This window comes from Poecilia mexicana, unplaced genomic scaffold (assembly GCF_051168715.1).
Source record: "Poecilia mexicana isolate PSO_F unplaced genomic scaffold, ASM5116871v1 scaffold_4, whole genome shotgun sequence".
Taxonomy (NCBI): Eukaryota; Metazoa; Chordata; class Actinopteri; order Cyprinodontiformes; family Poeciliidae; genus Poecilia; species Poecilia mexicana.
In genome coordinates, this window is record NW_028263373.1 from 2,339,428 (window position 1) to 2,365,152 (window position 25,725).

A 25,725-nucleotide genomic window follows, 5' to 3' on the forward strand; every position below is an offset into this window, starting at 1 on the left:
GGAACAATTCATCAGAGCAGTAGTGCAGAAATAAGACAAAAAAACAAGCAAACAACAAAAAAAAAAAACAATTTCCGGGAAAAATAGTGAGTTTTGTTTTTTTGCTAAATTTACTAGTTGCATGCTGGAATGAAGAAACCAGTTTAAAATGGTAAAGGGTGGAGGTAAGAGTACACAGAGTGCATGTTCACGGCTCCCTTTATTTGTCATTAGTCCTGGGGCCGGTGTGTGTGTGTGTGTGTGTGTGTGTGTGTGTGAGAGAGAGAGAGAGAGAGAGAGAAAGAGAGAGAGAGAGAGATGTGGCTCCAGCTGATGGAGTCGGCTCAGTGCCAGTATGTGAACCAGTATCTGGATGTCATTCTAATCTCCTTAGAATGATTTAAATCACACCAGAAGTCCCTATTGCAAAGTAATAGAGTTTAAAATTATAATAATAATGATGACTACAATTATTAAGAGTAAGTTTTTTGCTGTTGAATTCTATTACTGATGCTTTTTCTTTTGAATACCAACATTTTGCAAAGTTATCTCAATAAAGATTTTGTTTATTCACATTAGGTGATCTCTGTCTCATTTTTTGTTTAAATAACAGAGTTTTTACTGTTTTGCAGGCAATATGGTATATTTAAAATGACTTGAATCTATTAAACCTTTAACAGCTTATCAATAAGCTCTTCTGCTTAGAATAATTATTTTCCAAAAGTCTTCCAATAATTGGTCAAAACAATGATGGGTTTAATAAGCTTTGATACATCTTTACAAGCAAAAAAATTAGTTATTTCTATAATTACATTTTTGTTAACATGTCCTTATTGTTTGCCCTAGTTTGCTGCAAATAATGAGCCTTATTGTAATGATAATAATAATAAAAATATATTCCTAAGGTAATTTTGTTTTGTTTTAATTTCACTATAATAGATTCATCTTATGTTTTACTTTATAGCTATTTTTTATTGTTTGTCTTTTATTGCTCTACATTAATACTGACATTACGAGATCTAAAACGTCCGGAGAAATACAAAAGTTTTTTCCTCCATGCGGAACCTAAAGAGCCACAACTGTTTCTGTGGGAATTCCCATGTGCTACTTCCGGCGGACGTAAACAATGAGATGCTAACAGTATTAGCTTCAACGCTTCCTCCTGTGTATCATCGGTTAGAAGACGACTTTTGCTGTGTGAGGTGAATACTTAAGTACTTGAAATAACAAAATCTTGTATTCATCATCAAAAAGCGACTAGCTGCTGCTGCAGGAAAAATATTCAAAAACATCGTCCATTAGGAGGAAGAGATCGATCAGGAAACCGCTCATCATCTCAGAATCACCGAGTTCGTTAACCCTCCTGTTCTGAATGAACTAATACTGGAGTACAGAGAATAAGATCAGGGAACTAGTTGATGTCGCGGATGAAGCAAGGCGCGACCGTGTTTTGTTCACAGCTCGATGATTTGCTTCGTTTGTCGCCGTTTGTTTTTGTTAATCTGTCAGGATTTAACCGGGACAAAATAAAGAGTTTGAATTGCTTGAACAAAGTTAAGACCGGTGGCTTCCAAATAATAAACATCTAAACTAAAATTCTTCCTAAGAACAGGTTTTTTCTGCAGTCTGCTGGGGGATGTTTGACCATCTTGGAGTGAGGTTCATTTTTTAAGAGGTTTTGCTGCGTCTAGACCTCATAAATGCTACATAAATGGTTGAAACACTCATATAGTCGTTCCTTTATGTTCATAACAGACTTTAACCACTATTTCAGTTTGGACTGTTGAAATGTAGAAACCTTAAAGTGAAGTAAAATATTGATATTTCAGCGCTTGTTCTTGATTTCTGTTGTTTTTGCGGCGTAAATACCAGAGAGAAAATATTAATATTTATAAAAAGTTTAATCTGTGAATCATATTTCAATCACTTCCTAATGGGTGGACAATTATTTTTCCAAATGGGAGATGTGAAAAATTTGAATGACATTAGATGAGAATGCAGGAGTCAAAAGGTGAAGCTGATTCAATACTGAATAGAAAAATTAAGTGATTCTTTTTTCTTCCCTTATTGTCCCTTTTAAGCTCAGATAATATTAAACTCTCCCTTTAATTAATTTCTCTATGTTTTAACAACAACACCCTGACAGAGACCAGTTAGCTTCCAAGCTAATGGAGAAGCTAACTCAGAGTACAAGAGGCAAGGAGTCGTCTCAGCTATGACATGTACATATCTCACTTATGACACATCTGTTCTCCCAGTAAGGTGATGCTGTTGATATGTATTTTGCTGCCTTTTGTTTGTCTTTGGTTTGTTTTTATTAGAAGTGGAAAAATCTTTACATAATAAATTGTGTTACTGTGATATGGAGATCTATGCAAACAACTCGGCACTATGATACCTGAAAGTATTACTACATTGTACTCGATTTTCTGGCAAAACAGAATGTAAATAATGTATATTTATAACTCAACTCTTTGTGAAGATCTTCATCAACACATTTTACTGAATTGTTCTACTGTTCTTCATTCCTTCAGATCTTCCACAACAACATGTCTTTTGTCACTTGGAAGGTTCTTGATGGTGGTTCTCTTGTGAATGAAGAGAGAAACAAAGTTGAACACAAGATAACGAACACTGTAAAAATAAAAGAGGAACCAGAGCCACAGCATATTGCTGACAGGAAAGAGGAACTGGAATCTCAACCAATTAAAGAAGAACAGGTTGAACGTTTTATCATTCAGGATGAAGGGCAGCTATTAGTGAAGCAGGGGGCCAACATCACCTTGGAAATATTCCACAAGGAACCAGAACTACAGCCAGTAATAGGGACAAAGGAGGAATCAGGACCTGTAGAGAAGACAGAAGATGACGAACCAGAACTTATTCAGATTAAAGAGGAACATGAGGACCACTCTTGTCATCAGAATGAAAAGCATCTTGACATAAACCAGGAGGCTGAAATCTTTATAAGGGCTCCTGCGTGTGAGCAAAAGGACAGCCATGAACCGGAACCAAACAAGAACCAGCTCCCCTCTGCAAACCACCAAGAAGATGAGAACCAACATCAGCAAGGAAGCAACCAGGAAGACTCCGGATCAAGAAGAGACACAGATCTGCAGTCAGAGAAGAAACCTAAGGACACCAGAAATCACAGGGAGTTTGTGAACAATTCAAATCATAGTGGACATAAAACAAATTTGCCGTCATGTGAAGTATGTGGGAAGTGTTTTGCGAAGCGCAAGTATGTGACTGTCCACATGAGAACTCACACAGGAGAGAAGCCGTATCCCTGTACATTTTGTGGTAAATCTTTTATTGACCATAGCACCAGAGCCAGACACACCAGAACACACACCGGTGTGAAGCCATATCCTTGTGATCTATGTGATAAATCATTCACACAGCCTAATCACTTGGCTCATCACTTAAGAACTCACACAGGTGAGAAACCTTTCTCATGTCTGACTTGTGGAAAAGATTTCAGCCAGCAGTCCAACCTAACTGTCCACATGAGAACTCATACAGGGGAGAAGCCTTACTATTGTGAGCTGTGTGATAAATCATTCATCCAGCCCAGTGGTTTGGCTCGCCACCTCAGAACCCACACAGGTGAGAAGCCTTTCTCTTGTCTAACCTGCGGGAAAGGTTTCATCCAGCAGTCTAATTTGACAGTTCACATGAGAACTCATAGAAATAAGAAGCCACCATTCACAGTCCAACAAAAGGCTAGTTCTTTTTTGCTAACTAATGAGTAAAAATTTAATTGGTTTCAATATTAAAGGAAAATGCCAATATCTGTCTATTCTCAAAGCAACAATGCTATCTACTGGACAAATAAGGAAATCATCTCATTTAAGGTCTGAGAGCTTTTTTTAAATAATTCATAAAATAAACTCACTGGCTCATTTTTATTAAATTTGTATTAGGACCCTGTGTTATTTCCCCCTTTAGAACACTGTATGCAGGTTGCTTACACATAAATTATCAACTAAAATAATTACGTTCATTAAATTATAAATCCACCATAGAACACATATTTTCGTTGCTCAACACCTACAAAACTGAATCCATTTTTCTTTATATCTGGAAACCAACAAGCTGCTGTTTTAACGAAGGGCTTGTGTTCCCCTCATTAAGCTGCTCCCGTTCCAACTCATCAGGTGCTTAATCTGGTGAATCTGTACCTATTTATTGTTGTCTAAGTGCCTAGGTCAGCCCCAGCACATTTACTTTCACAAGTGAAACTCCACTTCCTATATATATATTAAAACAATCCCTTCTCACCCTCCACAGGTGGTCTCTCTCTCTCTCTCTCTCTCTCTCTCTCTTCTCTCTTTCTACCAGAAAAATGTGAAAAACCACAGTTTTAAATAGTCATCTTAAAAACATTGCCAGGATAAATTTTTTACAAGAAAAATAAATCTGGTGCATGCCTTTACCTTCAGTACAGAAAATAATTGTAATGGTGTCTTTACTGACCTCTGTAAACATGAAGATAAAAACTAAATCAGTCCCTGTGAACTGTGTGATAAATCTTTCAGACTACTTTTACTTTTTTTTTGTAAAGTAAAACCTTTACTAAAAGAAAAGATGTGTCCTTGTGAGGTTTTTACATAAAGTTGCAGTGCCATCTACTGGACAAATAAAAAATTAGCATAAAACATATGCTGAATTTTGACAAGTTTGGACAAATATGTGCAATTTAGCATTATGAGGGAGGTGGGAAAATGCTCATTGTCGCTAGGATAAACTTCTTTAGCCAATAAGGCAAACACTAAAGTGTCAATTGGAGATACTTTCCCTATTAGGCAGACAGATAGGGAAAAAACAAGACATCATATAAGCTAATGCTACGAAAATTATGTCTGAGAGGAACTTTAAATGCTCAGTAAAACATTACTTGTAAACCTCCTGTAAGTTAATGCTGTCTGTCTGAATACATCTTCATAGGCAGAGACAAAGACGATGTTCTGTAAGACTCAGTTTTCTGGTTGAGACGACCTTCCCAGCTGCTCCATTCCTACTGTTACAAATTAAATAGAAATGTTCAATCAGATGCTAAATAGTGAAGGAACAAAAATGAAGGAGAATAAATCAGTGAAGATACCTTCTGCTACATCACAAAAGAAAATGATCACAAAAGATCATATTCAGCTAAATTACCAGATAGAAACTGAACAGGACTGCTGCTGGACCAGATCCTTGTTTACATTGTAAAATTGTTCTGTAGATCCATGTTTGTTTTGAAACACAATTTATCTTCTTACAGAATGACCCTTTATTTCTCCCTCAGTTGTATTATTTGTTTGCATCAACAACAAATCAATTAATGAATTTTATCAGAAGTTTGTTACCTTCCTGTCTCCTGTACATGGCAAATACTTTTCTAATAAAAAAATAAATTTGATGTCAAAAATATTCCACATTTATTAAGACAAAACAGGTCTTTAAAAAATACCCAATATACAAAAATATCCAATAGTTATGATTCTACTCATCAAATATCTGAATAGTTTGTCATCCAAACTGCAAAGCACTGAATCCAGTTCTGCTTGTAATTTTTGTATCGTCCAGCTGTTCATCAGAATCTTTTTATCTGACTCTTCTTTACCTGACATTGTGTTAATGCTGGTAATGTAATATAACAGCAGATTTTAATATCTATGTGAACATTGAAAGTAACAGCCTAAGTTAAATGTTTCCACCAAAACATCCATAGACCTAAACATTCCTGTCTGGTGGGCTGCACCAATTGCAGTTTTCTGGCCGATCACCGATTATCGACTTTTTGAAAAGCCAGACTTAAATTGGCAATAATGGGGTGACTATTGTTAACTGTACATGTGCAGACATGACCTGGTCGGCCGGTTTGTCAGTCCAGCCTCTCTCACAGGAGAAAAGAAAAGCACAGTGGTTGATTTTTAGACCTTTGCTGAGGCTGATAACATCGGTGGATAAAATCGGCTCCACATGTAAAAATCAGCCGATCTCCCAAAATTAAGGAAATCGGCACCAATAAATCGGCTGGCAGTTAATTTTAATTGAATGCTTTATATTAAAAAACATTACTTAATTATTAAAGTGAAGGATGTCTTTCGTAACCCTGACATTGTTGTTCCAGAATATAATCCCTGTGAAGCAGCCAACGCCGGTTCATCCTGGAACGTCTTTACTTGACGTTGTGCCCACAGATATTAATCTGAGTTCTAGATAATTCAGCGTTAAGCTTTGTGATGCTGTTGGCCAGATATTTAATTTTATTAAAATGCAAAACTAAAGTTCCTCCTACTCATCAAAATATCATTATTTATGTAATGCACCACTAGAAAAAATAAGCAAAGAACAAATGGATATTCAATGTGGCAACCTTTCATTGCTTACCATAATAAATGAACAGATCTAATTTTATATGCTCAGTTTCAGTTATATACTGATTCTCTGTATGTTAAATATGTGTAGTTATTTTGCATGTTTTGCTCTACTTTTCTTGTTTAATTGGACAAAACCAAGAAACTGTTAAGACTTTTTCTAACCTTTCTGATGAAAAACAGCTGTTATTATGGGTCAATCCAGGACCTAAAGACCTTCAGGTTGCAGATATCTGCGTTAATGTCTAACTTTTGTGAGCTACGGGGGAAAATATTCATGAAATGGTTCATTCTAATATAAACTTTATTATATTATTATCTAAACATTTCCACTTCTTGTGGTTCTGATCCCATTTGGGCCAGATGGTTTACGAAAGTGGACTGAACAACTAATGAAGCTCAATTAACTGAGTAACTAAATCAAGATGGCTCTGCTTCTTACCTGAAAGCTGGCTATGAAACAATCACAGCTACAAAGGCACCAAACGGCGAGGAAACAAAACGAGCAGCTCTGTTCTCTGCTGCTCCTCTACTGAACTCCTACCGTAGTAAACCTTATATAGCCGCAACTAACTGCTGGCAGCTATTGTAGGATGTGGCTCATGCCCCCACCGCCATTTTCCGATTTGTTTTCTTCTTTCCCGCCGTTTTCAGGAACAATGCGGTCGCATGCGCTTCGTACAGCGCAACCAATAATCCCGTCTAGCAGCAACTGCCTGCTAGCTGATGTGCTAGAAATAATAAAAAGTGTCAGTTGAAGTGAGTGCAGTCCGGCCGTGAGAGAAGGACCTGGCTGCAGCAAACAGGAAGGGGCGGGACGGACCACATGGCAGACTTTTACCTCATTTGGAAATGGGACCATTACACTCCGGAATGAAGATGGTGCCGTTTCCTATGTTATTCACGGTCTCCCATTTTTATTTTCTTTTAAAATCCGATACATCTTCACCTTTAGGAAGGAGTTTCACTCTCAGCATGTATTTGAACTTCTCTCTTTTATTTTCTTCAGCACAACTCACAGATCTTAAATTCTGTAGATTTCTGTGTACTTCTAAATCTGCTCCTTAGTTGCATCTTTTCGGGTCTACTACTGCCTCTAGTGGCGTGGATGTACTACAGAGGTTTCCAAACTGTGGGGCGCGGGGGGGGGGGGCGCGGGAAGAACATGAATGCTGTATGCGCTGGGTTTTTACCTTAGAATGGCCAACTCTCTTATTCCTCTGTCAATTTGATACAGTAGAGGCTTCCACACTTCCCATATCTGTGTCCTCTGTCACTTTTATCAGCAGTTAAAACTGTTTAATCCGTTGTTAACATGTTGTAACCTGTTTTTCCGAGCCGCCTTTAAACGCAACATGAGCGCTACGACGCTCGCGCTGGGTTTCCACCTGTGAAGGAGACCTGCTGCTGCTGGGCGGAGCTACGTAGGTTTGTGTTAGAATCACGGCAGCAAACCAGCAAAACGCAAAGAACTTTTCACAGTTTTTCCCTCCAAACTAACCGACTGTTGAGTAAAGCTGTTGGATGCAGGTAATGTTAGCTAAAAGATGACTAGCTAATGTTAGCTAAAAGATGACTAGCTAATGTTAGCTAAAAGATGACTAGCTAATATCAATACAGAACCTTAAGCTTGTTAACAAGTAGCTTAGGCTACTGATGTTGTTGTCTATGTTCAGCTACGATTCATTTTGCCCCCCAAACAGTTGATTCCCCCCTTATTCGTCTGGAGCCGGGACAGAGTATAACAGGGAGTCTCTAAGAATCCCCACCCCCTTCGCTCACACACATCGTTCAACCAGACAGCTATTTGTAAGCCATAGGAGGGGCCCAGAAAAAGTTTGGAAACCACTGATGTAAAACTAACATAATTACATCGCTAAATCAGAATCACAGAAAGTATTTATTATTTACCCTTAATTCTGGCATTACTGGCACCATAATAGGTAAATTATTTAATAAAACACCATATTTTTTCATTTTCTTAAGGAAGTAGAGCTAATTAAATGACTAACATGACCTGAAAGTGGTTCCAGTTTCACTCGATGGCCAACCTGTTTAAACTGTGGCAGATTTTAAATACTTTGGGTCGTTCCTGGACAGTCAGCTCAACTTTGCTGAAAACACTGGCTACATTTTTAAGAACTGTTCTCAGAGACTATCTTTTAAGGCTTTGTGTTCTTGGAGTTAGCCAATTAAGCTTGTGTAAAAATATTTTTGAAGTATATTCACTGAAAAGAAAGCTTCTTTTTTCAATTGAACCGTTCCTTATGAACCAAGCATACATGCTTTTAGTTTTAATTCCTGCACACCAAGCAGAAATTCAATTCATATTTCTCATCCTCACTAACTGGTTTTATCCCCATCAATAATCATAAGCTGTCCCACTGTAGCAAAATTTCAACTTTTGAAGCCCAGAAATTTCATTGTTTTTTTCTGCAAAGTTACAGAATAAATCTCTGGTTTAAGGATAATTAAATGCATCCTTTTATTATCTCACACAATAAATCATTTCAATACAATCTGTGGAAAAACAAAGCAAAAATATTTATTGTGATAATTTGCTACAATTCATCACTCAGAAACCATCCCATAATTAGCTATTAATGCTTCCTGAACACTCATGAAAGAAACTGTCAACCTGATGAAAAGAACAAAAAAAACTTTGATATTTTCCATTCTCCAATTGTTTATATTCTTAAGCTACACATCCACACGAAAATAAAAACATGAAGATTAAACATTAACATTAAATATTTTAAAACAAAACACACCAGGGTGACACATCTGATTTAGAAACCTTTTACAAAAGTTCAAAAACAAAGAAAATAGAAAATAACTTGACAGCAGCAGTTTTAACTTTCCATTGCCTTTCAGACAAACACCCTACTGCTGTGATCAGTTTATTCAGGCTTAACCTGACAAGTCAGCTGTTCTCAGACATCTCCCAAAAAGACAAGGGTCCAATTTGGGATTACTATAAAAATTAGTCAGCATGAAAAATTGGTTTAAAGATTTTACAACTAACAGTAACCCGATACCAGCCCCACTTTTAAATTTCTCCACTCAGCTCTTCTCTTTAGACAGGTGTTTTCTTCACTTTTTCTCAGTAGGGTATTTTAAGCTACTTATTTGGGTAAAAGTTTTACCTTAAGTCACAGAAGGGAAATTAAAGATTACACAGGCACTTTCACATGAGTTCTCATGTGCCTTTTCAAAGTATGTTTCCTACTAAAAGTTTTCCCACAGGTTAGACATGAGAAAGGCCTTTCACCAGTGTGACTTTTCATGTGGATATCAAAATTATATTTTTCAGTGAAGCCTTTTCCACAGGTTATACACATGAAAGGCTTTTCACCTCCATGCGTTCTCATGTGGTAACTCAAACCACTTCTCCATTTGAAACCTTTTCCACAGTCAATACATGAAAACGGCTTCTCAACTGAGTGAGTTCTCATGTGCCTATTCAAACTATTTCTTCTACTGAAAGATTTTCCACAAGTTATACATAAGAAAGGTTTCTCACCCGTGTGAGTTCTCATGTGGATATACAAGCTATATTTTTTAGTGAAAACCTTTCCACAAGTTATACATGTGAAAGGATTCTCACCGGTATGACTTCTCATGTGAATATACAAGCTACTTTTCCATTTAAAACCTTTTCCACAGGTAATACATGAAAAAGGTTTTTCAACTGTGTGAGTTCTCATGTGAATTTTCAAACCATTAGAACTACATAAAGATTTTCCACATATTATACATGAGAAAGGCTTCTCAGTTGTGTGAATTTTTTTGTGGAGACACAAACTATTTTTCCTACTGAAAGATTTTCCACAGGTTATACATGAGAAAGGCTTCTCTCCTGAATGAGCTCTCACATGAGCAGACAAGTTATGTCTTTTACGAAAACTTTTTCCACAGACCAAACATGAGAAAGCCTTCTCCCCTGTGTGAGTTTTCAAATGAGCAGATAAGTAACGTCTTTGATTGAAATTCTTTCCACAGGTCAAACATGAGAAAGGTCTCTCTCCTGTGTGAGATCTTGTGTGTCTTTTCAAACTATTTTGTGCAGAAAAGCTCTTTCCACATGGAAAGGGCTTCTCACCTGTGTGATTTCTAATGTGGATATTCAAATGAGTTCTAGTGAAAGATTTTCCACATGTAGTACAACAAAATGGTTTGTTTCCTTTGTGCACCCTAGTGTGGTTAGTCAATAGGCAGCTTTCCTGAAAAGATTCTCCACATATAACACAAGGGAAAGGCTTTTCTCCTGTATGAATTTTCATATGGCATGTCAATGTAGTTTTACAAATAAAGACTTTTCCACAGCTCTCACAGATTAAATCTGTTTGAGTTAGAGGCTCTTCAGGTGGAGTTTGGTCTGGAGAATTAAACTTTTGCTCCTCACAAGAAAGGTTTTTGGCAATTGTATGACTTTTCATGTGCCTACTCAAACTACGTTTTAGACAAAAAACTTTTCCACATATTTTACATGTGAACGGCTCCTCACCTGTTTGAGATCTTACATGGCCATTCAAACTACTTTTGGAAGTAAAATTCCTCCCACATCTTGGACACAAGAAAGGCTTCTCACCTGTGTGAGTTCTAATATGGATATTCAAACTATTTTTGCGATTAAAGCTCCTCCTACAGGTTACACATGAGAAAGGCTTCTCACCTGTGTGGGTTCGCATGTGAACCATTAAATGCTCTTTGCGGTTAAAATTTCTACCACAAACACTACATTTTTGGCATTTTTTTACTTTGTCATTCTTTTTGTCCTTTATCATTTTCTCTTCATCATCACATTGACCTCTGCTTTTCTGAGCTCTCTTCTGTTGCTGTTCATTTCTGCTGGATCCTGAAGCTTTCTCAGTTTTTATATCCTGATGGTGCTCTGCTTTAACGATGTTCTGACACAGGATTTTTTTTCCATTCAGTTCAGGTTGTTGGTACTCTGATTCATCTCCAGAAGCTGTTACGGTTAAGGTCTCATTCTCCTGCTTCAGTACTTCCTGGGCAATGTTATCAGCCTCTTTCTTTCCCATCTGCTGAGGTCCTGATCCTTCGTCCTCTTCCTTCAAATATTGAGGATCTCGTTCTCCTGGTTCCAATTTGAGTTGAAGAGATTCAGAATCAGCCACCATTACAGTACTAATCTCCTGCTTAAATACCTCCTGGTTGTCATCCTGACTGATGCCTTCAGCCTCAGCCTTTACCATCTGTTGAGATCCCAATTGACAATCATCTTCTTTCATTAGATCCAATTCCAGCTCCACTGGTTCTTCTTTGATTTCAAGTGATCCAGAAACATTTAGTATTATGGAATCAAGCTCATGCTTTGGTAAATTCTGTTTTGTATCCTGACTGATGCGTTCAGCCTCAATCTTTACCAATCGCTGAGATTCTGGTAGACAATCATCTTTCTTCCTTTGTTCCAATTTTAATTCTAGCGGTTCTTCTTTGATTTCAAGAGATCCAGAAACAGTTACCATTATGATCTCAGTCTCCTGCTTCGGTGCATCCTGCCTATCATCTAGACTGATGCCTTCAGCCTCAATCTTAACCAGTTGTTGAGATTCTGATTGACAATCATTTCGCCTCTTTTGTTGCAATTCTGGTTCTACTGGTTCTTTGTTTTCAAAATATCTAGAACCTGTTGTAACTAAAATATCCATGTCTTATCTTCTACCTTTACAATCTGGAGAGGTTCTGATTCTTTTACTCGTGTTTGTTCCAGGTTTTCTGCTCTTCCTTCAGTTTATAGAGATTCAGTTCCCCTCAGGTCCAAAATAGACATTTTGTTTTGGTCTGATTAGCAAGAACATCTTGCTAATAATAGCAACTCTGAAATAAGAAAAACAAAAAACAAAAACATGTTAAAATTTCAATCAACAGTATGTGTTTGAATACTTGATTTTAAGCTTGGTTATGAACACATTGCTTATAGTGCATACCATAAAATGATGTGAAATGAGGTATGGTTAGGGTGAAAAAAACTTTCATGGGATGGTGTGAATTCCCTTCAACAGACTTTTTTGAGAACATACACAGCAGAAGGAACCATGATCCACATGCAGCAGATAAAGAAAGAGGTTGAATCTCTAACAAAGGGGTGTAGAAATCTAAACTATGAATTTGCAGTATCTGTAGAAAAAAAGGGAAAAGAGAAGAAGAAAAGAGAAGCAAGACAAAAAGTTAAGAGTCAAAAGAAGATAAGAATAGAGGACGGAGCTAAGGATAAAGGAAAAACATTCTAGAAGTCTGCTTTTACACCTGCAGGCAGAGAGAAAACAAGACATATCAGAAACTACAGCAACAAACAACATTAGCATGGCACCATTGGCAGCAGATAAACAGTTTTCCTGGAACTTAAGTTTTTTTTCTGCCATTAGCACATTTAGCAGCACATACACTGGAATGAGTGAGAGCTCTAAGCCACTCCTCCTGGCTCTGATTGGCTGTTTGTGACCAGGAGTGGTGCATTTTCTCAGACAACAGTAAAACACTAAGAGGCGGTGGTGGATCTTGATCTCAGATTATTAATCTCATATTTTGTTATCACAAAATGATGATAGTTTGAACAAATATGTAAATATATACATATTATTTTTAAAAGTTACATACTTCAGTTTTAAGCTGGTCCGATTAATACATATAATTATTTCATATTTGTAAATATTAGCTTTTTCCCATCCACACTGCAAAGCTGTAAAACAAATTGTTTTATATTAGCTTTCGCCAAAACATTCCTCTTCAGATACTCTTGATCCTTTGCTGAAATGGGATCAGCATCTTAAATCTAATATCTAGGATGTAATAACAGCTTTTTATTCAGGAGAGGACAAAACCAGGCTGATCAGAATATCCTGTCTAAAACCACGGTAGCAGTCAGAATTCCTTATTTTAATTTATGTTTTTCAATGCATATTTCTTAAGCAGATATGTAATTAAGCTCAATTTAAAACAAGGTGTTTTAGCTTTCGCCCCAGAGCAATTTAAAGTAATCTCAATAGCCCTGTATAATCTAAATATGAATTAGAAGATAATTTAAGCAACGTGGCAAAGTATCAGAATAGCTTTGATTAGCAAACACTACCTGGAGGTTCCCAGATGATTTGGGTTTTCCAGCTTTTATCCTGCAGTCTCAGCTGATTATCGATCTCTTCCTGCTAATGGACGATGCTGTTCAATATTTCTCCGGAAGCAGCATTAAGTCGCTCTCTGGTGAACCGAAGACGTTATTGTGTGCACAGTAATGTTTTTTCACACAGGAAAACCATTTTCTAAGCGACTATAAACAGAAAGGAACCAAGAAGCTAACGCTGCTAGCACCTTGCTGTTTACTTCCGCCGGAAGTCCCACACGAAGATCTACCCCAGAAACAGACAAGCCGCTTAGTTTCCGCCTCTATTTGTTTTTCTCCAAATTGTTTGTGATGACATAATGCATAATGTTTCTACTGACATCCTCGTACAATATTTCTTGCACCCCCAACATTTGAGTTTCATCCTCCTAATCTTGTTTATCCATAAAAAACAACATAATAAGAAATAAAAGAAGAAATATATAAATAAAATAATAAATATATATTTAGTTTTTCCTTTTCCTTACACACGAGTTTCCATCAAAAAAATAGATATTTCGCTTTGCCTTTTTTTGCTTCTCCATTTTCTGCTTGCTGTATTTCTGCTTGCTGTTTTTCCGTTTGCTGTTTTCCTGCTTGCTGCTTTTCATTTGCTGTATTTCTGCTGCATCGTTATGTTAATGAGGAGAGCTGGCCAATAGAGCCTTGGAACCAACGTCACTGCGTCAGACATTGTGGGGCGTTTAGGTGCAGTCGCTCGGTGCCATCTTTGCAGGCCACAGACCAAAACAAACTTTATCCCGGTGGTTTTATTGTGTTACTGACTGCAGTGAAGTTAGTTTCGAGTTGGATATTGGATTTTCCAATATCCGCCGAGCAAGCAGCGTTTAGCTCAAGGTTGATCCGATTTATGAGCGCTAATTTCGGCCAGCCGTTCTCTAACTCCCTCCTCAAGCGCTCGGAGGTTCACTTCACTGCAGTCGGTAGCACAATAAAACCACCAGGATAAAATTAGTTTTTTGACTGTGACCTGCAAAGATGGCACCGAGCGACTGCACCTAAACGCCCCACAACGTCTGACGCAGTGACGTTTGTCCCAAAGCTCTATTGGCCAATAGTAGACATAGAAGGCAGCTCTCCTCATTAACATAACGATGCAACAGAAAAACAGCAAACGAAAAACAGCGAGCAGAAAAGGGAGAAGCAAAAAAAGGCAAAGCAAAATATTTATTTTTCTTGACGGAAACTCATGGAAAAGGAAAAACTAAATGTATATTTATGCTTTTATTTATTATCAAAATATATATTTCTTCTTTTATTTTTATATTCCTTCTTTTATTTCTTATGTTGGATATATATTTATTATTTTATTCATGTATTTATTCTTTTATTTCTTATTAAGTCGGTTTTGGTCCTCCATAAAAACAAAGTGCTGTACATGTGTATCCAAACTAATTTGGACACACCAGAGCATATCTGCTACTAAAGAAGTTCTGTCTGCCCTGGTCATGAATCGAGACTACCAAGTTTTTGATCCAGAGATCTCAGAGATATACTTGTGCGTCTGTAAAGGCTCAGTGCCAGACCATATGGACTTTTAAAATAAAAACAAAATCTCAAAAACAATTCTGAAAGAAACAGGCAGCCAATGAAGGGAATATGAAAAATAAATTAAACTTATAAGTTAAATTGATCTTTTTATTGTTCCACAACGGATTCTTTAAACATTATATTTTGTCTTTGCTTTTACTGTGCTGTTCTTTAATGGAAAACCTGTTTTGTTCATTTTGTTCAATAAAGGTTTTTTAAAAAGTAGATGAAGACGACATCCGGCGGAAGTAAAACACAATGCGCTAACAGTGTTAGCTTATAAGTTTCTTTGTGTTTATCGTCGGTTAAAAAACGATTTTTGCTTTGTTGGCTTAATATTTTAGTGTCTACAGTAAAATAACTTCGGTTAATCATCTGAGAGAATTCATAAGAGATCGACTAACTGCTGCTGCCGGAGAAATATTCATCTATATCGATCCTCAGCTCAGACTGCTGGATACAACTGGAAACTCCAAGTCATCTCGGAACCTCCCGGTATGTTAACATCACGGTTCTGAATAAAATAACACCGAAATACAGAGAATAATATCAGGGAACTAGTTCTCCCCGCGGAGGACGCAGGACATTCCCTTGTTTTGTTTACATCTCGATGGTTTGCTTTATTCGTCACTGTTTGTGTTTTCGGGCTGTTTTGTTAGGAGTTGAAGTGCATTTTGGTCCTGATGTGTTTATTTTTGTTGTTTTCGTGATGTGAAACAGAAAAGAGCTCCAGAAGGAGTGTAATCTACAGCTTCGTTAGGATTCTTCTGTGATTCATGGTATAAACAGCGCAGTGAACAAGTATTTCTTGCTACATTTTATAATTTCAGCTAGTCAGTCAAATAATATCAAAAATAACCAGAGTAAGTAAAACGTACAGTTATACAATTATTTTGTTACATTAAAAGGACTTCGTTTCTTTATACCATAAAACTACTAAGCTCCCATTCATCTTACCATATTTATATTGATACTTTATTACTGTTTATTATATTATTAGTGGAGTCTTGCAGTAAAATTTTGCCAACTATGCACATTTTAAATTTAGTTGATGACAAATAAAGTCTGTCTGTGTCTATTACACAGCCAGATGCCAAATCCAGATTTTCCACAGTAGGCTTTAGTAAATTATGGAGGGGTCTTTTTTTTGACAGCACCGGAAGAGTCCAGTGTTTTGACTTATGATCCTCCTCTGACATCACTGAGGCTGTAAAATCAGACAGGTGGCTGGACGACATGTAAACATGGAGGACTGACAAAAGATTCATGTTTCAGGGGGTCTGTTGGTTTTAGTAAATCTGATTCTAGCTGAGAAAACTAATTCTCCTGTTTTAGCAGAAGAAAATGACTTACTGAACCAAATGGTAGGATTTAGGAAAACACAACAAAACTTTATCCTAAGAATAATTAATTCAGCTTAGAAATACTTATATTACAGGTGATCTTTCTTGTCATTTAATTTCCACCACTTTCCTTTAATAACATGGAAATTTTCTAAATGTGAAAGTTTTTGACGAGTTTTCCAACCTTACCCAGAAGCTCCTGAGACACATAATTTTAATCGAACTAGTTTTACATGTTTATCTTTAAAAGCTGTTTTATAGTCAAGAGTTTTGGGATATTTATACCCTGAAATTCTTTGCAGACTTCATCTATTGGGTTTTTACAGAAATGTCATTATTAATGTTCTGCTGTTCTTCCCTCAGGTTTTCCACGGCATCATGTCTGTTACTTCAGAGGTTCCGGTTGATGATCTTCTCATTAACAAAGAGAGACGGATAAAAGAGGAAGGGGAGGAACCAGAACCACGGCCAAATAAAGCAGAAACAATCCAGCTGTGGGTCGTTCAGGATGACGGACAGCTCATCTTGAAGCGGGAGACCAGCACCTCTACAGCAACTCGTGTTTATGAAGAAATGTGCCACAAAGAACCAGAACTGGACCAGGTGATGGAGACAAAAGAGGAACCAGAACCTGTAGAGATTAAAAAGGAACCAGAAGATCCAGAACCTATGAAGATTAAAGAGGAAGAGGAGGATTGCAATCAGGTTAAATATCATCTTGTAGTGAAGGAGGAGCCTGAATCCTTTATGGTGACTCCAACTAATGATCAAAATCACAACAGTGAACCAGAACCAGACAAGAACCAGCCTGAAGATGGAAGCAACCAGAACGACTCAGGATCCAGTAGAAATCATGACGACAGTGTGGACATTTCAGAACTACAAGGGCAAAAATCAGATTTTCACCAGTGTAACATTTGTGGTAAACGTTTCACTAAGCCTTACTACTTAACTGCTCACCTGAAAACCCACATGAAAGATAAGCCATATTGTAAAATATGTGATAAATATTTTACCAGGCGGTCGTACTTGACGGTTCACATGAGGAACCACTCAGACGGACCTGTGCAGAAACTATTTCCTTGTGAGATTTGTGAAAAGTCGTTCAAACGGAGCAGTCATTTAGCTTCTCACCTCAGAACTCACACAGGTGAAAAGCAGCTGCCTTGTAATATGTGTGATAAATCTTTTACAAAGAGAAGTAATTTATTATCTCATCTCAGAACTCACACAGGCGAACAGCCATATCATTGTGAACTTTGTGATAGATCTTTTAAACATGGTAGCAACTTGTTGCGTCACCTCAGAACTCACACAGGGGAGAAGCCATACCTCTGTGAACTGTGTGACAGATCTTTCACACAGAAAGCCTGTTTAGACGATCACCTGAGAACTCACACCCGGGAGAGACCGTTTAGTTGTGGGTCCTGTGATAAATCTTTCATACATCATAGTGATCTGACCTGCCATATGAGAATTCACACAGGTGAGAAACCATATTCTTGTAAGCATTGTGATCAAACTTTCAGATGGAGAAAAAGTTTAGTTCTTCACCTTAAAACTCATACAGACGAGACTGACAAAAAACCTTAGCTAGCTAGCTGCTAAACAGCCAGTACTTGCTAACTCTGCTAAATGTGTCCACCCCATTACTCTGGTTGCTTGTTAGCAGCTATAGAATAATGTGAGGAAAAGTGAACAGACGGCGAATCTGATTGGATCCATGTATATAGTGTAAAAAATAATGTTAGAACAAAGTGATCTGTGATTCTTTCCCCAGTGGGAACATTGCTGAGCAGTGGCTGCTTTCAAAGCCTCAGGAAGAACCTGGTGAAACTGGTTTTTCATCAAAACTATGACAGTAGAGCACATCACTCACACAGGCTCCTGTAGATATACACTTAATGATTTATCAAATTTTGGAACAGCTTTTCTAAATCAAGGTTAAAATCCCTTATGTTTTATTAATACAAACTGGAAAATAGATTTATTTTAGTATTTATTACAATATGTTGTGATTTGAATGAAGATGTATAATGTTTTGTTTTCATCCTCACCTGTCTTCCCTTTTTATGCTTCATGTTTATTTGGGACTTAAAATCGAGCTGAATTTCTTTAAAGAGTAAAAATATTTGTGTCCAATCTGTCTGCTTTTTTTTTTTTCACTTTTTTCCTTCTAGTGAGGAAAAACTACAGCAAAAGGTCTTACAAATATTTCCAAAATTAGTGATTTTGATTGCAAAAATGTAGAAAAACAATTGTAAAATCCCAGAGACACTGATTCTAATTCATCACTGCTTTCTATCTTTCCTTTGTTGCAATGGTTGGACCAGATGGTAATGCACTTATTTAGAGGTAAACATTAATATGTGATGAATGTATGCTTCTTGTATTATGGATTTTTTTGCAGAATTTAAGAACTTCTTAATCCAGTGCAGTAATAAACATGAATTTTTAGCTGGACATGACTGTAGTTTGTTAGTTTATGTATAGGTTGAAGTCAGTCTTGAAGTTGGTTGATTCAGTTGGCAGAAAATATTTCTGTGTGGAGCAGGACTCAACTTAGAGAAAAAATATTTGTAGTCGGAGGAGAAACTTTAATTGTGATCAAAATTTCAGTAGATTAGAAATTGAAAGTGTCAAGTTAAAGGAACAGTACAAAAAACAAAGGGAAGAAAAAAAGATGGTTCTAAAACATCCAACAGATTCTTGAAATGATAAATGAGGTTTTAGTCCCTTATTACATTTTTAAATGTATTATTTATCTATTTTTAAATTATATGTTTTGTCGACACTCATTGCCAGTTTGTGGCAGTAATGCATCATTTATTTCTTTGCCGACCTTCACTACCTGCTACATGAAGAAGAAGAACGGAAACCTTCCAGGCATCCTTCTTGTTACCTTCAGTTCTAACGTGGTTTTTGCTGTGTGACCTGAATATTTCAGCGTCTGCAGTAACAATATCTTCAGTTAATCATCAGAGAGCGATTAACTGCTGCTGTTGGAGAAATATTTAAAAACATTTTCCATTAGGAGGAGATCAGTCTTCAGCTCAGACTTCTGAGTAACAGCTGGAAAACCCAAAGCATCAGCCGTCACGCATCGAGTCCCACTTTCTGAAAAAAAAAAAAAGCCAAATTAATAGTTTTCTTTGTTTGTTTTTGATTTATACAGAACCCCGACTCAACGGATAGCTGTATCCACGATATGGTGATGTATGTGTTTATACAAATAAAACTCAACTATCTGCATAATTCTCATCGATAGGTGTGAGGGTGTCATGGTTTCTTTTCCTGTGTCTCTCTATGTTGCCCTGTGATGGACTGGAAATATGTCCATGGTGAACTTCCCCTCTTGCCTAGTGACCAGTGGAGACAAACAAGCTCCTCTGTAAGGATGAGCAGACGTAGACGATGGATGATTACAAGATGAATTTATTTAGACAAACTTTTTTTCACCTTTTCTGTGTTCATACATGAAAAACCTTTTAGATTAATTGTATTTTGCTCAACCAAACTTAATGTCTCCCCTTTTTTCTGGAAGTCATTCAGTCATTCTTTCACATTTTTATGTTATATTTATGGATGACATAATGAATACCACATTATGGTATTATATAAACAGCTATTAATTTTTTAAAATAACAATTTCAATATACATATTTAAAAGTTTTATTCAAAGTAAAGGAGGCTTTAATCTATTGTATTTATTACCAATGTTTCATTTTTGCAGTGAGGGGAGACTATAATTTTTATTGTATTTTTATTTTTAGCAAAAGTGCTTTTGGCAAAACAACCTTTTCTGTTTGACCTGCTACTGAATGGAACCTCGTTCTCATCATCATCATCATCATCATCATCATCATCATTTTAAATAAATATAGCACATTTATGATACAGTAAAATAAATAGTTTATTGTATAATTAGACCTTGCTCTGCTGTCTTATGTGTGTTTATTGTTCATGTCTGTTTGTCTGATAGTTGGTCTATGTATTTTAGCTCTAAAGTGCTAAATAGTAATGTGATTTTTACTAAATGTATTGTAATTGTTATTTTGTTCATTTAAATATGTAATTTTACTCTTATTCTTTTAAGGGAATTTTACCATTTGTCTGGGGACTGCAGATGAAAAATAGCCTTCTGGCTAACTGGCATTTTTACAGAAATGTAATTAATACGTGCTGTCCCTGTAAAAAAGAAATCATTTAATTTTATGTAAGAAATACTGTTTGCATGTTTGGCTCATTTCCAAAATAAAATGAAATAAATTATCGGATGAAAACCCAAATGTTTAGAGCCGGAGGCGGAACTGAAGGGGTGGAAACTGTGTCTAGTGCAAATCTCCATGTGAGACTTCCGGCGGAAGTAAACCAGAAGGCGCTAGCAGCGTTAGCTTCCAGGATTCATTCTGTATATCTTTGGTTAGAAGAGGTTTTTTGCTGTGTGAGCTGAAAATTTCAGTGTCTGCATAAACAATATCTTCTTTTCATCATGAGAGAGAATTCACCAGAGTCTAACTGCTGCTGCGGGAGAAATATTGAACTTCATTAACTTGAATGGAAATGCCTGATTTCATGAAAAGCGTCTGTGAATGTCCTGATAAAGCGATATAAAAGTCTGATGTCATAATTTGGAGGAGGATATCGATCATCAGCTCAGACTGTCGGATATCAGCTGGAAAACTCAAATTATTTCGGAACCTCCCGGTACGTTCACTGTGCGGTTTTGAATGAAAAGAGTCGGGGAACTAGTTGATACCGCGGAGGAATCAGGACATGTGTGTGATTTGGATTGCTTTGTTCATCACTCTTTGTGTTTTTGACCTGAGTCTTGTTAGCAGTTGTTGCTTTGGGTTTATTTCGGGCTGAATGTCTTTATGTTTGTAGTTTTCTTTGTGAAACGCAGCGCAGGGCTGCAGCACCGGAAGAGTCCAGTGTTCGTGTCTTAAGACCCTCCGGGTTTCCTGACGTCACTGTGGCTGTAAAATCAGACAGGTGGCTGGACGACGTGTAAACATGGAGGACTGACACAAAGACTCGTGTTTCAGGGGGTCTGTCGGCTTTAGTAAACATCATGTTTAATTGAGAGATATTTTGCCTATGTTTACAATATTATTTTTAAAAACAAATTTTATATGTTACAGTAAAGGACATTAGTAAAATAATAATCCTTAAAGTCCAGATTGTATTAAATGAACTTTAAACATTTGCATTAATGTTCTACTGTTCTTCCCTCAGGTCTTACGCAGCATCATGTCTGTTACTACTTCAGATGTTCTGGTTGATGATCAGAGACGGATAAAAGAGGAGCAGGAGGAACCAGAACCTCAGCCAATCAAAGTAGAACAAATTCAACTGTTGATCTTTCAGGATCAAGGGCAGCTTTTAGTGAAACAGGAGAGCAGCGCCTCAATGGTGACTGCTGCTGATGAGGAATTATTCCACAATGACCCAGAACTGGAGCAGAGGATGGAGACGAAACAGGAACCAGAACCTGTAGAGATTAAAAAGGAACCAGCAGATCCAGAACCTGTGAAGATTCGAGAGGAAGAGAAAGATAAGGATGAAGATCATCTTACAGTGAAGCAGGAGCCTGAAACCATTATGGTGTTTCCAACTATTGAGCAAACAGACAGGAAGCAGCTCCTCTCTGGAGTCCAGGCTGAAGATGAGAACCAAGGAAGCAACCAGAACCACTCAGGATCCAGTAGAGATGAAGATCTGCAGTTGGAGCAGAAACCTCTCAACTCCAGAAATCAGAGGGACAATTCAGAACTAGAAAGGCAAAAATCCGATTTGCCCCTCTGTAGCGTATGTGGTAAATGTTTCACTAAGCCTTACTACTTAACTGCTCACCTCAGAACTCACACAGGGGAGAAGCCACATCCTTGTGACATGTGTGATAAATCTTTTAGCACAAGAAGTAATTTAATACGTCACCTCAGAACACATACTGGTGAAAAACCATTTCCATGTGACATGTGTGATAGAGCTTTTAGCACCAGAAGTATTTTAACTTGTCACCAAAGAACTCACACAGATGAAAGACCATTTCATTGTGAGTTGTGTGATAAACTTTTCAGACGCAACAGTCATTTAGCTGATCACCTTAAAACTCACACAGGTGAGAAGCCACATCCTTGCAAACTGTGCGGTAAATCGTTCATACAGAAAGTTAATTTGGCTGATCACCTGAGAACTCACAGAGCCGAGAAACTGTTTAGTTGTGAATGCTGTAATAAACGTTTTGTACAGCATCGTGCTCTGATCTGCCATATGAGAATTCATACAGGTGAGAAACCATATTCTTGTGAACTATGTGATAAATCTTTCAGATTGAGAAAAAGTTTAGTTTGTCACCTTAAAACTCACACAGGTGAGACTGGCAGGAAATCATAGCTGCTGCTAAAAGTTTAAATGTCTGCTAGCTCCACCAGAGAACATGTCATGTAGAACTAGTATGTCCAGAAAACATCATTCCCATTACTCGTTTGTTTGGCTGTGATGTAATAATATGAGGAGAAACGGTGGAGGCAGACTGAAGATAACTTTTAGAGCAGAAACTCAGAAGTAGTACTAAATAAACTTTGCTGACTGCAGTTAATATCAGAAAATATGACGGAAATGTACAAAAACTAATCAGGACTGCTGCTGAATGTATTTTCTGCAATCAGATCAATGTTTATTCTGATATCTATATCTATGTATGTATGTATAATCTTTGATTCTTATCCGCAGTGGCATCATTTTGGAGTAATAGCCGGACCCAAAGCCTTAAAAGAACCTGGTGTAACTAGTTACCCCTCTTCTTTCCTAACTTTTCACCAAAGCCAGGAAAGAAGAGCTCATCTTCACCCAGTTCTAAAATCCCTGTAGCCAGAGAACAGACTCTAGAATGACTTGGCACCAAAATACGTTAATGACCTGTCGTCGTGTCAACCAGCCAGACCTCTCAGGTTTTCTGGTTCAGGTTCCCAGAACCAAACATGGAGCAACAGCATTCAGTTTTTATGCTCCACTGATCTGGAACAAACTTCCAGAAAACTGAAAAACTGCTGAGAAACTTTGTTCCTTTAAATCAAATCTAAAAGCTTAGATTTACCTTTGATTTCTAACTGGAACATAAATAGATTTTATTTCAATATTTTACACTACATGTTTGATCATTTTGATGTTTGAAGCGTTTGTTGCTTGTCATGAACTCGTAATAGTCGAACCTCTGCACCATGTTTACTGTTGTAAACCACGTATATGAGAAAACTGCAGTGGGAGGAGTTTCACAGGAGCTCAGTGGGTCTGTGTGACAACAAACATCTGAAAACCATTTCAACAGGCGTCAACAATCTGCCTTCTGCAGAAATCATCTGGGGCATGAAAACTTCTGTCTCCACAAAGCCTCCGCTTTGAATCCCCCAGTTCAGTGGAAATGCAGGTGGATGACTATTGATGGGTTCTGTCTGGGAATCCTAGTTGGACACTCAGTCCAACTAATTGATAGAAAGGAGAGATGTAGATCGTCAGAACCCAGGCGAGTCTTTTTGTCCTGAAATACTGATCAGGGTGAGACCAGCCAGGTCTGAATCTCAGCACTCATTGGCCTCTGAGTGGGGAGTCGTTTGGCGAGTGCCTTACATTGTTTATATACTCACAAATCAGTTAAAAATCTTTAGTATGTCTGTTTTAGTGGGAGGTTTTATGTCTGGTGGACAAAGAGTGATGGGTAGGAGACTCCTGGGACCTTGAGCTCATGCCTTCAGCCACCAATGATAAAAGCTGCACTGCAAAACTAAATGTGTTTGTGTTAGCATATTTATTTTGTTATTACTTAAAGATGATCTAATCTCTTTTCATTTTATAGTCATGGGTTTTTAGTGCTTATCAACGGGTAAAAATGTGAAAACAACCTGAATTGGCAGTGGGAGCCATCAGTGGTTCAGGTTTTACCTTTCTGATCGACGGCTCTGTGTGATGGATAGTTTTACTGCTGGGTTGTATTCTTGGTTCTCGTCTCACTTTATCTTCTGCCACTGGGTTCTAGTGGCCCAGCAGTATCTCCACCTTTGATTTTTTTTCCTTTGGCCCCTTTAAAAAAAATCCACTGTCACAAATTTAGGTATGAAAATGAAAACCTGCCTGAAACTTAACTGTCAACAATCAGGGCCCTTCCCTCCACTTAGAGACAGTGATCCTCCCTTTTATTACTTCATGTCTGGATTATTGTGACTCTCTTTTGATCAGCGTTAACCAGGATCAGATTCAATTCCATTTTAAAAGTTTTGTTTGTGTTTATTGGTCTTGAACTACTTTACCTCTCTATGCCATCATGTGCTCTTTGATCATCTGCCCAGATAATTTACCATCCATCCATCCATCCATCCATCCATCCATCCATCCATCCATCCATCCATCCATCCTTATCCCTGGTGGGGTCGGGAGGTACTGCTGCCTCACCAGTGAAGGTTTCAGGTGGGTCACCTGGACAGGTCGCCAGTCTGTTGCAGCAATCCTGAATACCTTTTATAAATCCAGAGGATTTGGAGCCTTTTCAGTTCTGGCTCCTAAATTGTGGAATGAGCTGCTGCTGAATGTGAAGCAGGAAGCATCTCTTTCTGTTTTTAAAGCTCATTTAAAACACTTTTTTCCTTTGGTTTTTAACCAGGAGTGAGGTAGCGTCTGTGTTTTAATGTTGTATCTTTACTTGTATTTCTGATGCTTTGATTTCTATTTTTTTTGTAGTTGTCTTTTTTATTTATCTTTTAGTACGTCTGTCAGATGCTGTGTTATATTTTAAGTGCTTTAGAAATAAAGTGACATTTATTTTATTGATTGTACTAAGAATATTTTTTACACAATAATAAAACGTGTGATGTTTTGTTTTGAGGATTGTTTTATGGTTTTTACTTGTCACTGTTTTTATTTTTATATTCCACTAACTTACCTGTAATATTTATTAGATTTATTTACCTCTTGGCACTTTACACTAAAACATTAATTGCATTAATGGGCCTGGGTAAACTAATGTTCAGTTCTAACTTGGACCTGTTGATGTTCTGCAGCATTTTTGTCTTTTGACTGTATGTTAATGTAGTCATGATTTTTATTATATTTTCAGGTTTTAATTGTTTATGTGTTCATTTCAGCTGTAGCCTTGCTATTTTATTACCATTGGTTGCCTTGTCTGGATATTAAATAAAGTTGCTAAACTTAATTACAGACCCTTCCAGTTTGTTCTGGAAACTTTATGTTATAAGTGATGTAGTATTAATTGGTTTTCAGAAATACCTTAGAACTACATCTATCTATCTATCTATCTATCTATCTATCTATCTATCTATCTATCTATCTATCTATCTATCTATCT

The 25,725-nt window shown here is 37.2% G+C and overlaps 4 protein-coding genes across 4 annotated transcripts; 3 read left to right on the plus strand and 1 right to left on the minus strand.

Annotated features, from left to right (window-relative positions):
- The first annotated feature begins 905 nt into the window (after nt 1-905).
- Nucleotides 906-5,395, plus strand: LOC106924184 (uncharacterized). The gene is made up of 2 exons (XM_088004748.1): nt 906-1,181; nt 2,514-5,395. Exon 2 carries the CDS (start codon nt 2,529-2,531, stop codon nt 3,732-3,734), a length of 1,206 nt encoding a protein of 401 aa, XP_087860874.1. The 5' UTR covers nt 906-1,181; nt 2,514-2,528; the 3' UTR covers nt 3,735-5,395.
- Nucleotides 5,396-8,807: 3,412 nt separating this feature from the next.
- On the minus strand, nt 8,808-13,970 carry LOC106924176 (uncharacterized). The gene is made up of 2 exons (XM_088004720.1): nt 13,444-13,970; nt 8,808-12,191 (listed from the first exon to the last, which is right to left on the minus strand). Exon 2 carries the CDS (start codon nt 12,020-12,022, stop codon nt 9,521-9,523), a length of 2,502 nt encoding a protein of 833 aa, XP_087860846.1. The 5' UTR covers nt 12,023-12,191; nt 13,444-13,970; the 3' UTR covers nt 8,808-9,520.
- A 1,288-nt stretch (nt 13,971-15,258) lies between these two features.
- Nucleotides 15,259-19,033, plus strand: LOC106924183 (uncharacterized). Its single transcript, XM_014997760.2, has 2 exons — nt 15,259-15,516; nt 16,728-19,033. The coding sequence occupies exon 2, from the start codon at nt 16,743-16,745 to the stop codon at nt 17,955-17,957; it is 1,215 nt and encodes a 404-aa protein (XP_014853246.2). The 5' UTR covers nt 15,259-15,516; nt 16,728-16,742; the 3' UTR covers nt 17,958-19,033.
- A 1,708-nt stretch (nt 19,034-20,741) lies between these two features.
- LOC106924187 (uncharacterized) lies at nt 20,742-25,572 on the plus strand. Its single transcript, XM_014997766.2, has 2 exons — nt 20,742-21,071; nt 21,603-25,572. The coding sequence occupies exon 2, from the start codon at nt 21,618-21,620 to the stop codon at nt 22,761-22,763; it is 1,146 nt and encodes a 381-aa protein (XP_014853252.2). The 5' UTR covers nt 20,742-21,071; nt 21,603-21,617; the 3' UTR covers nt 22,764-25,572.
- Nucleotides 25,573-25,725: the final 153 nt, after the last annotated feature.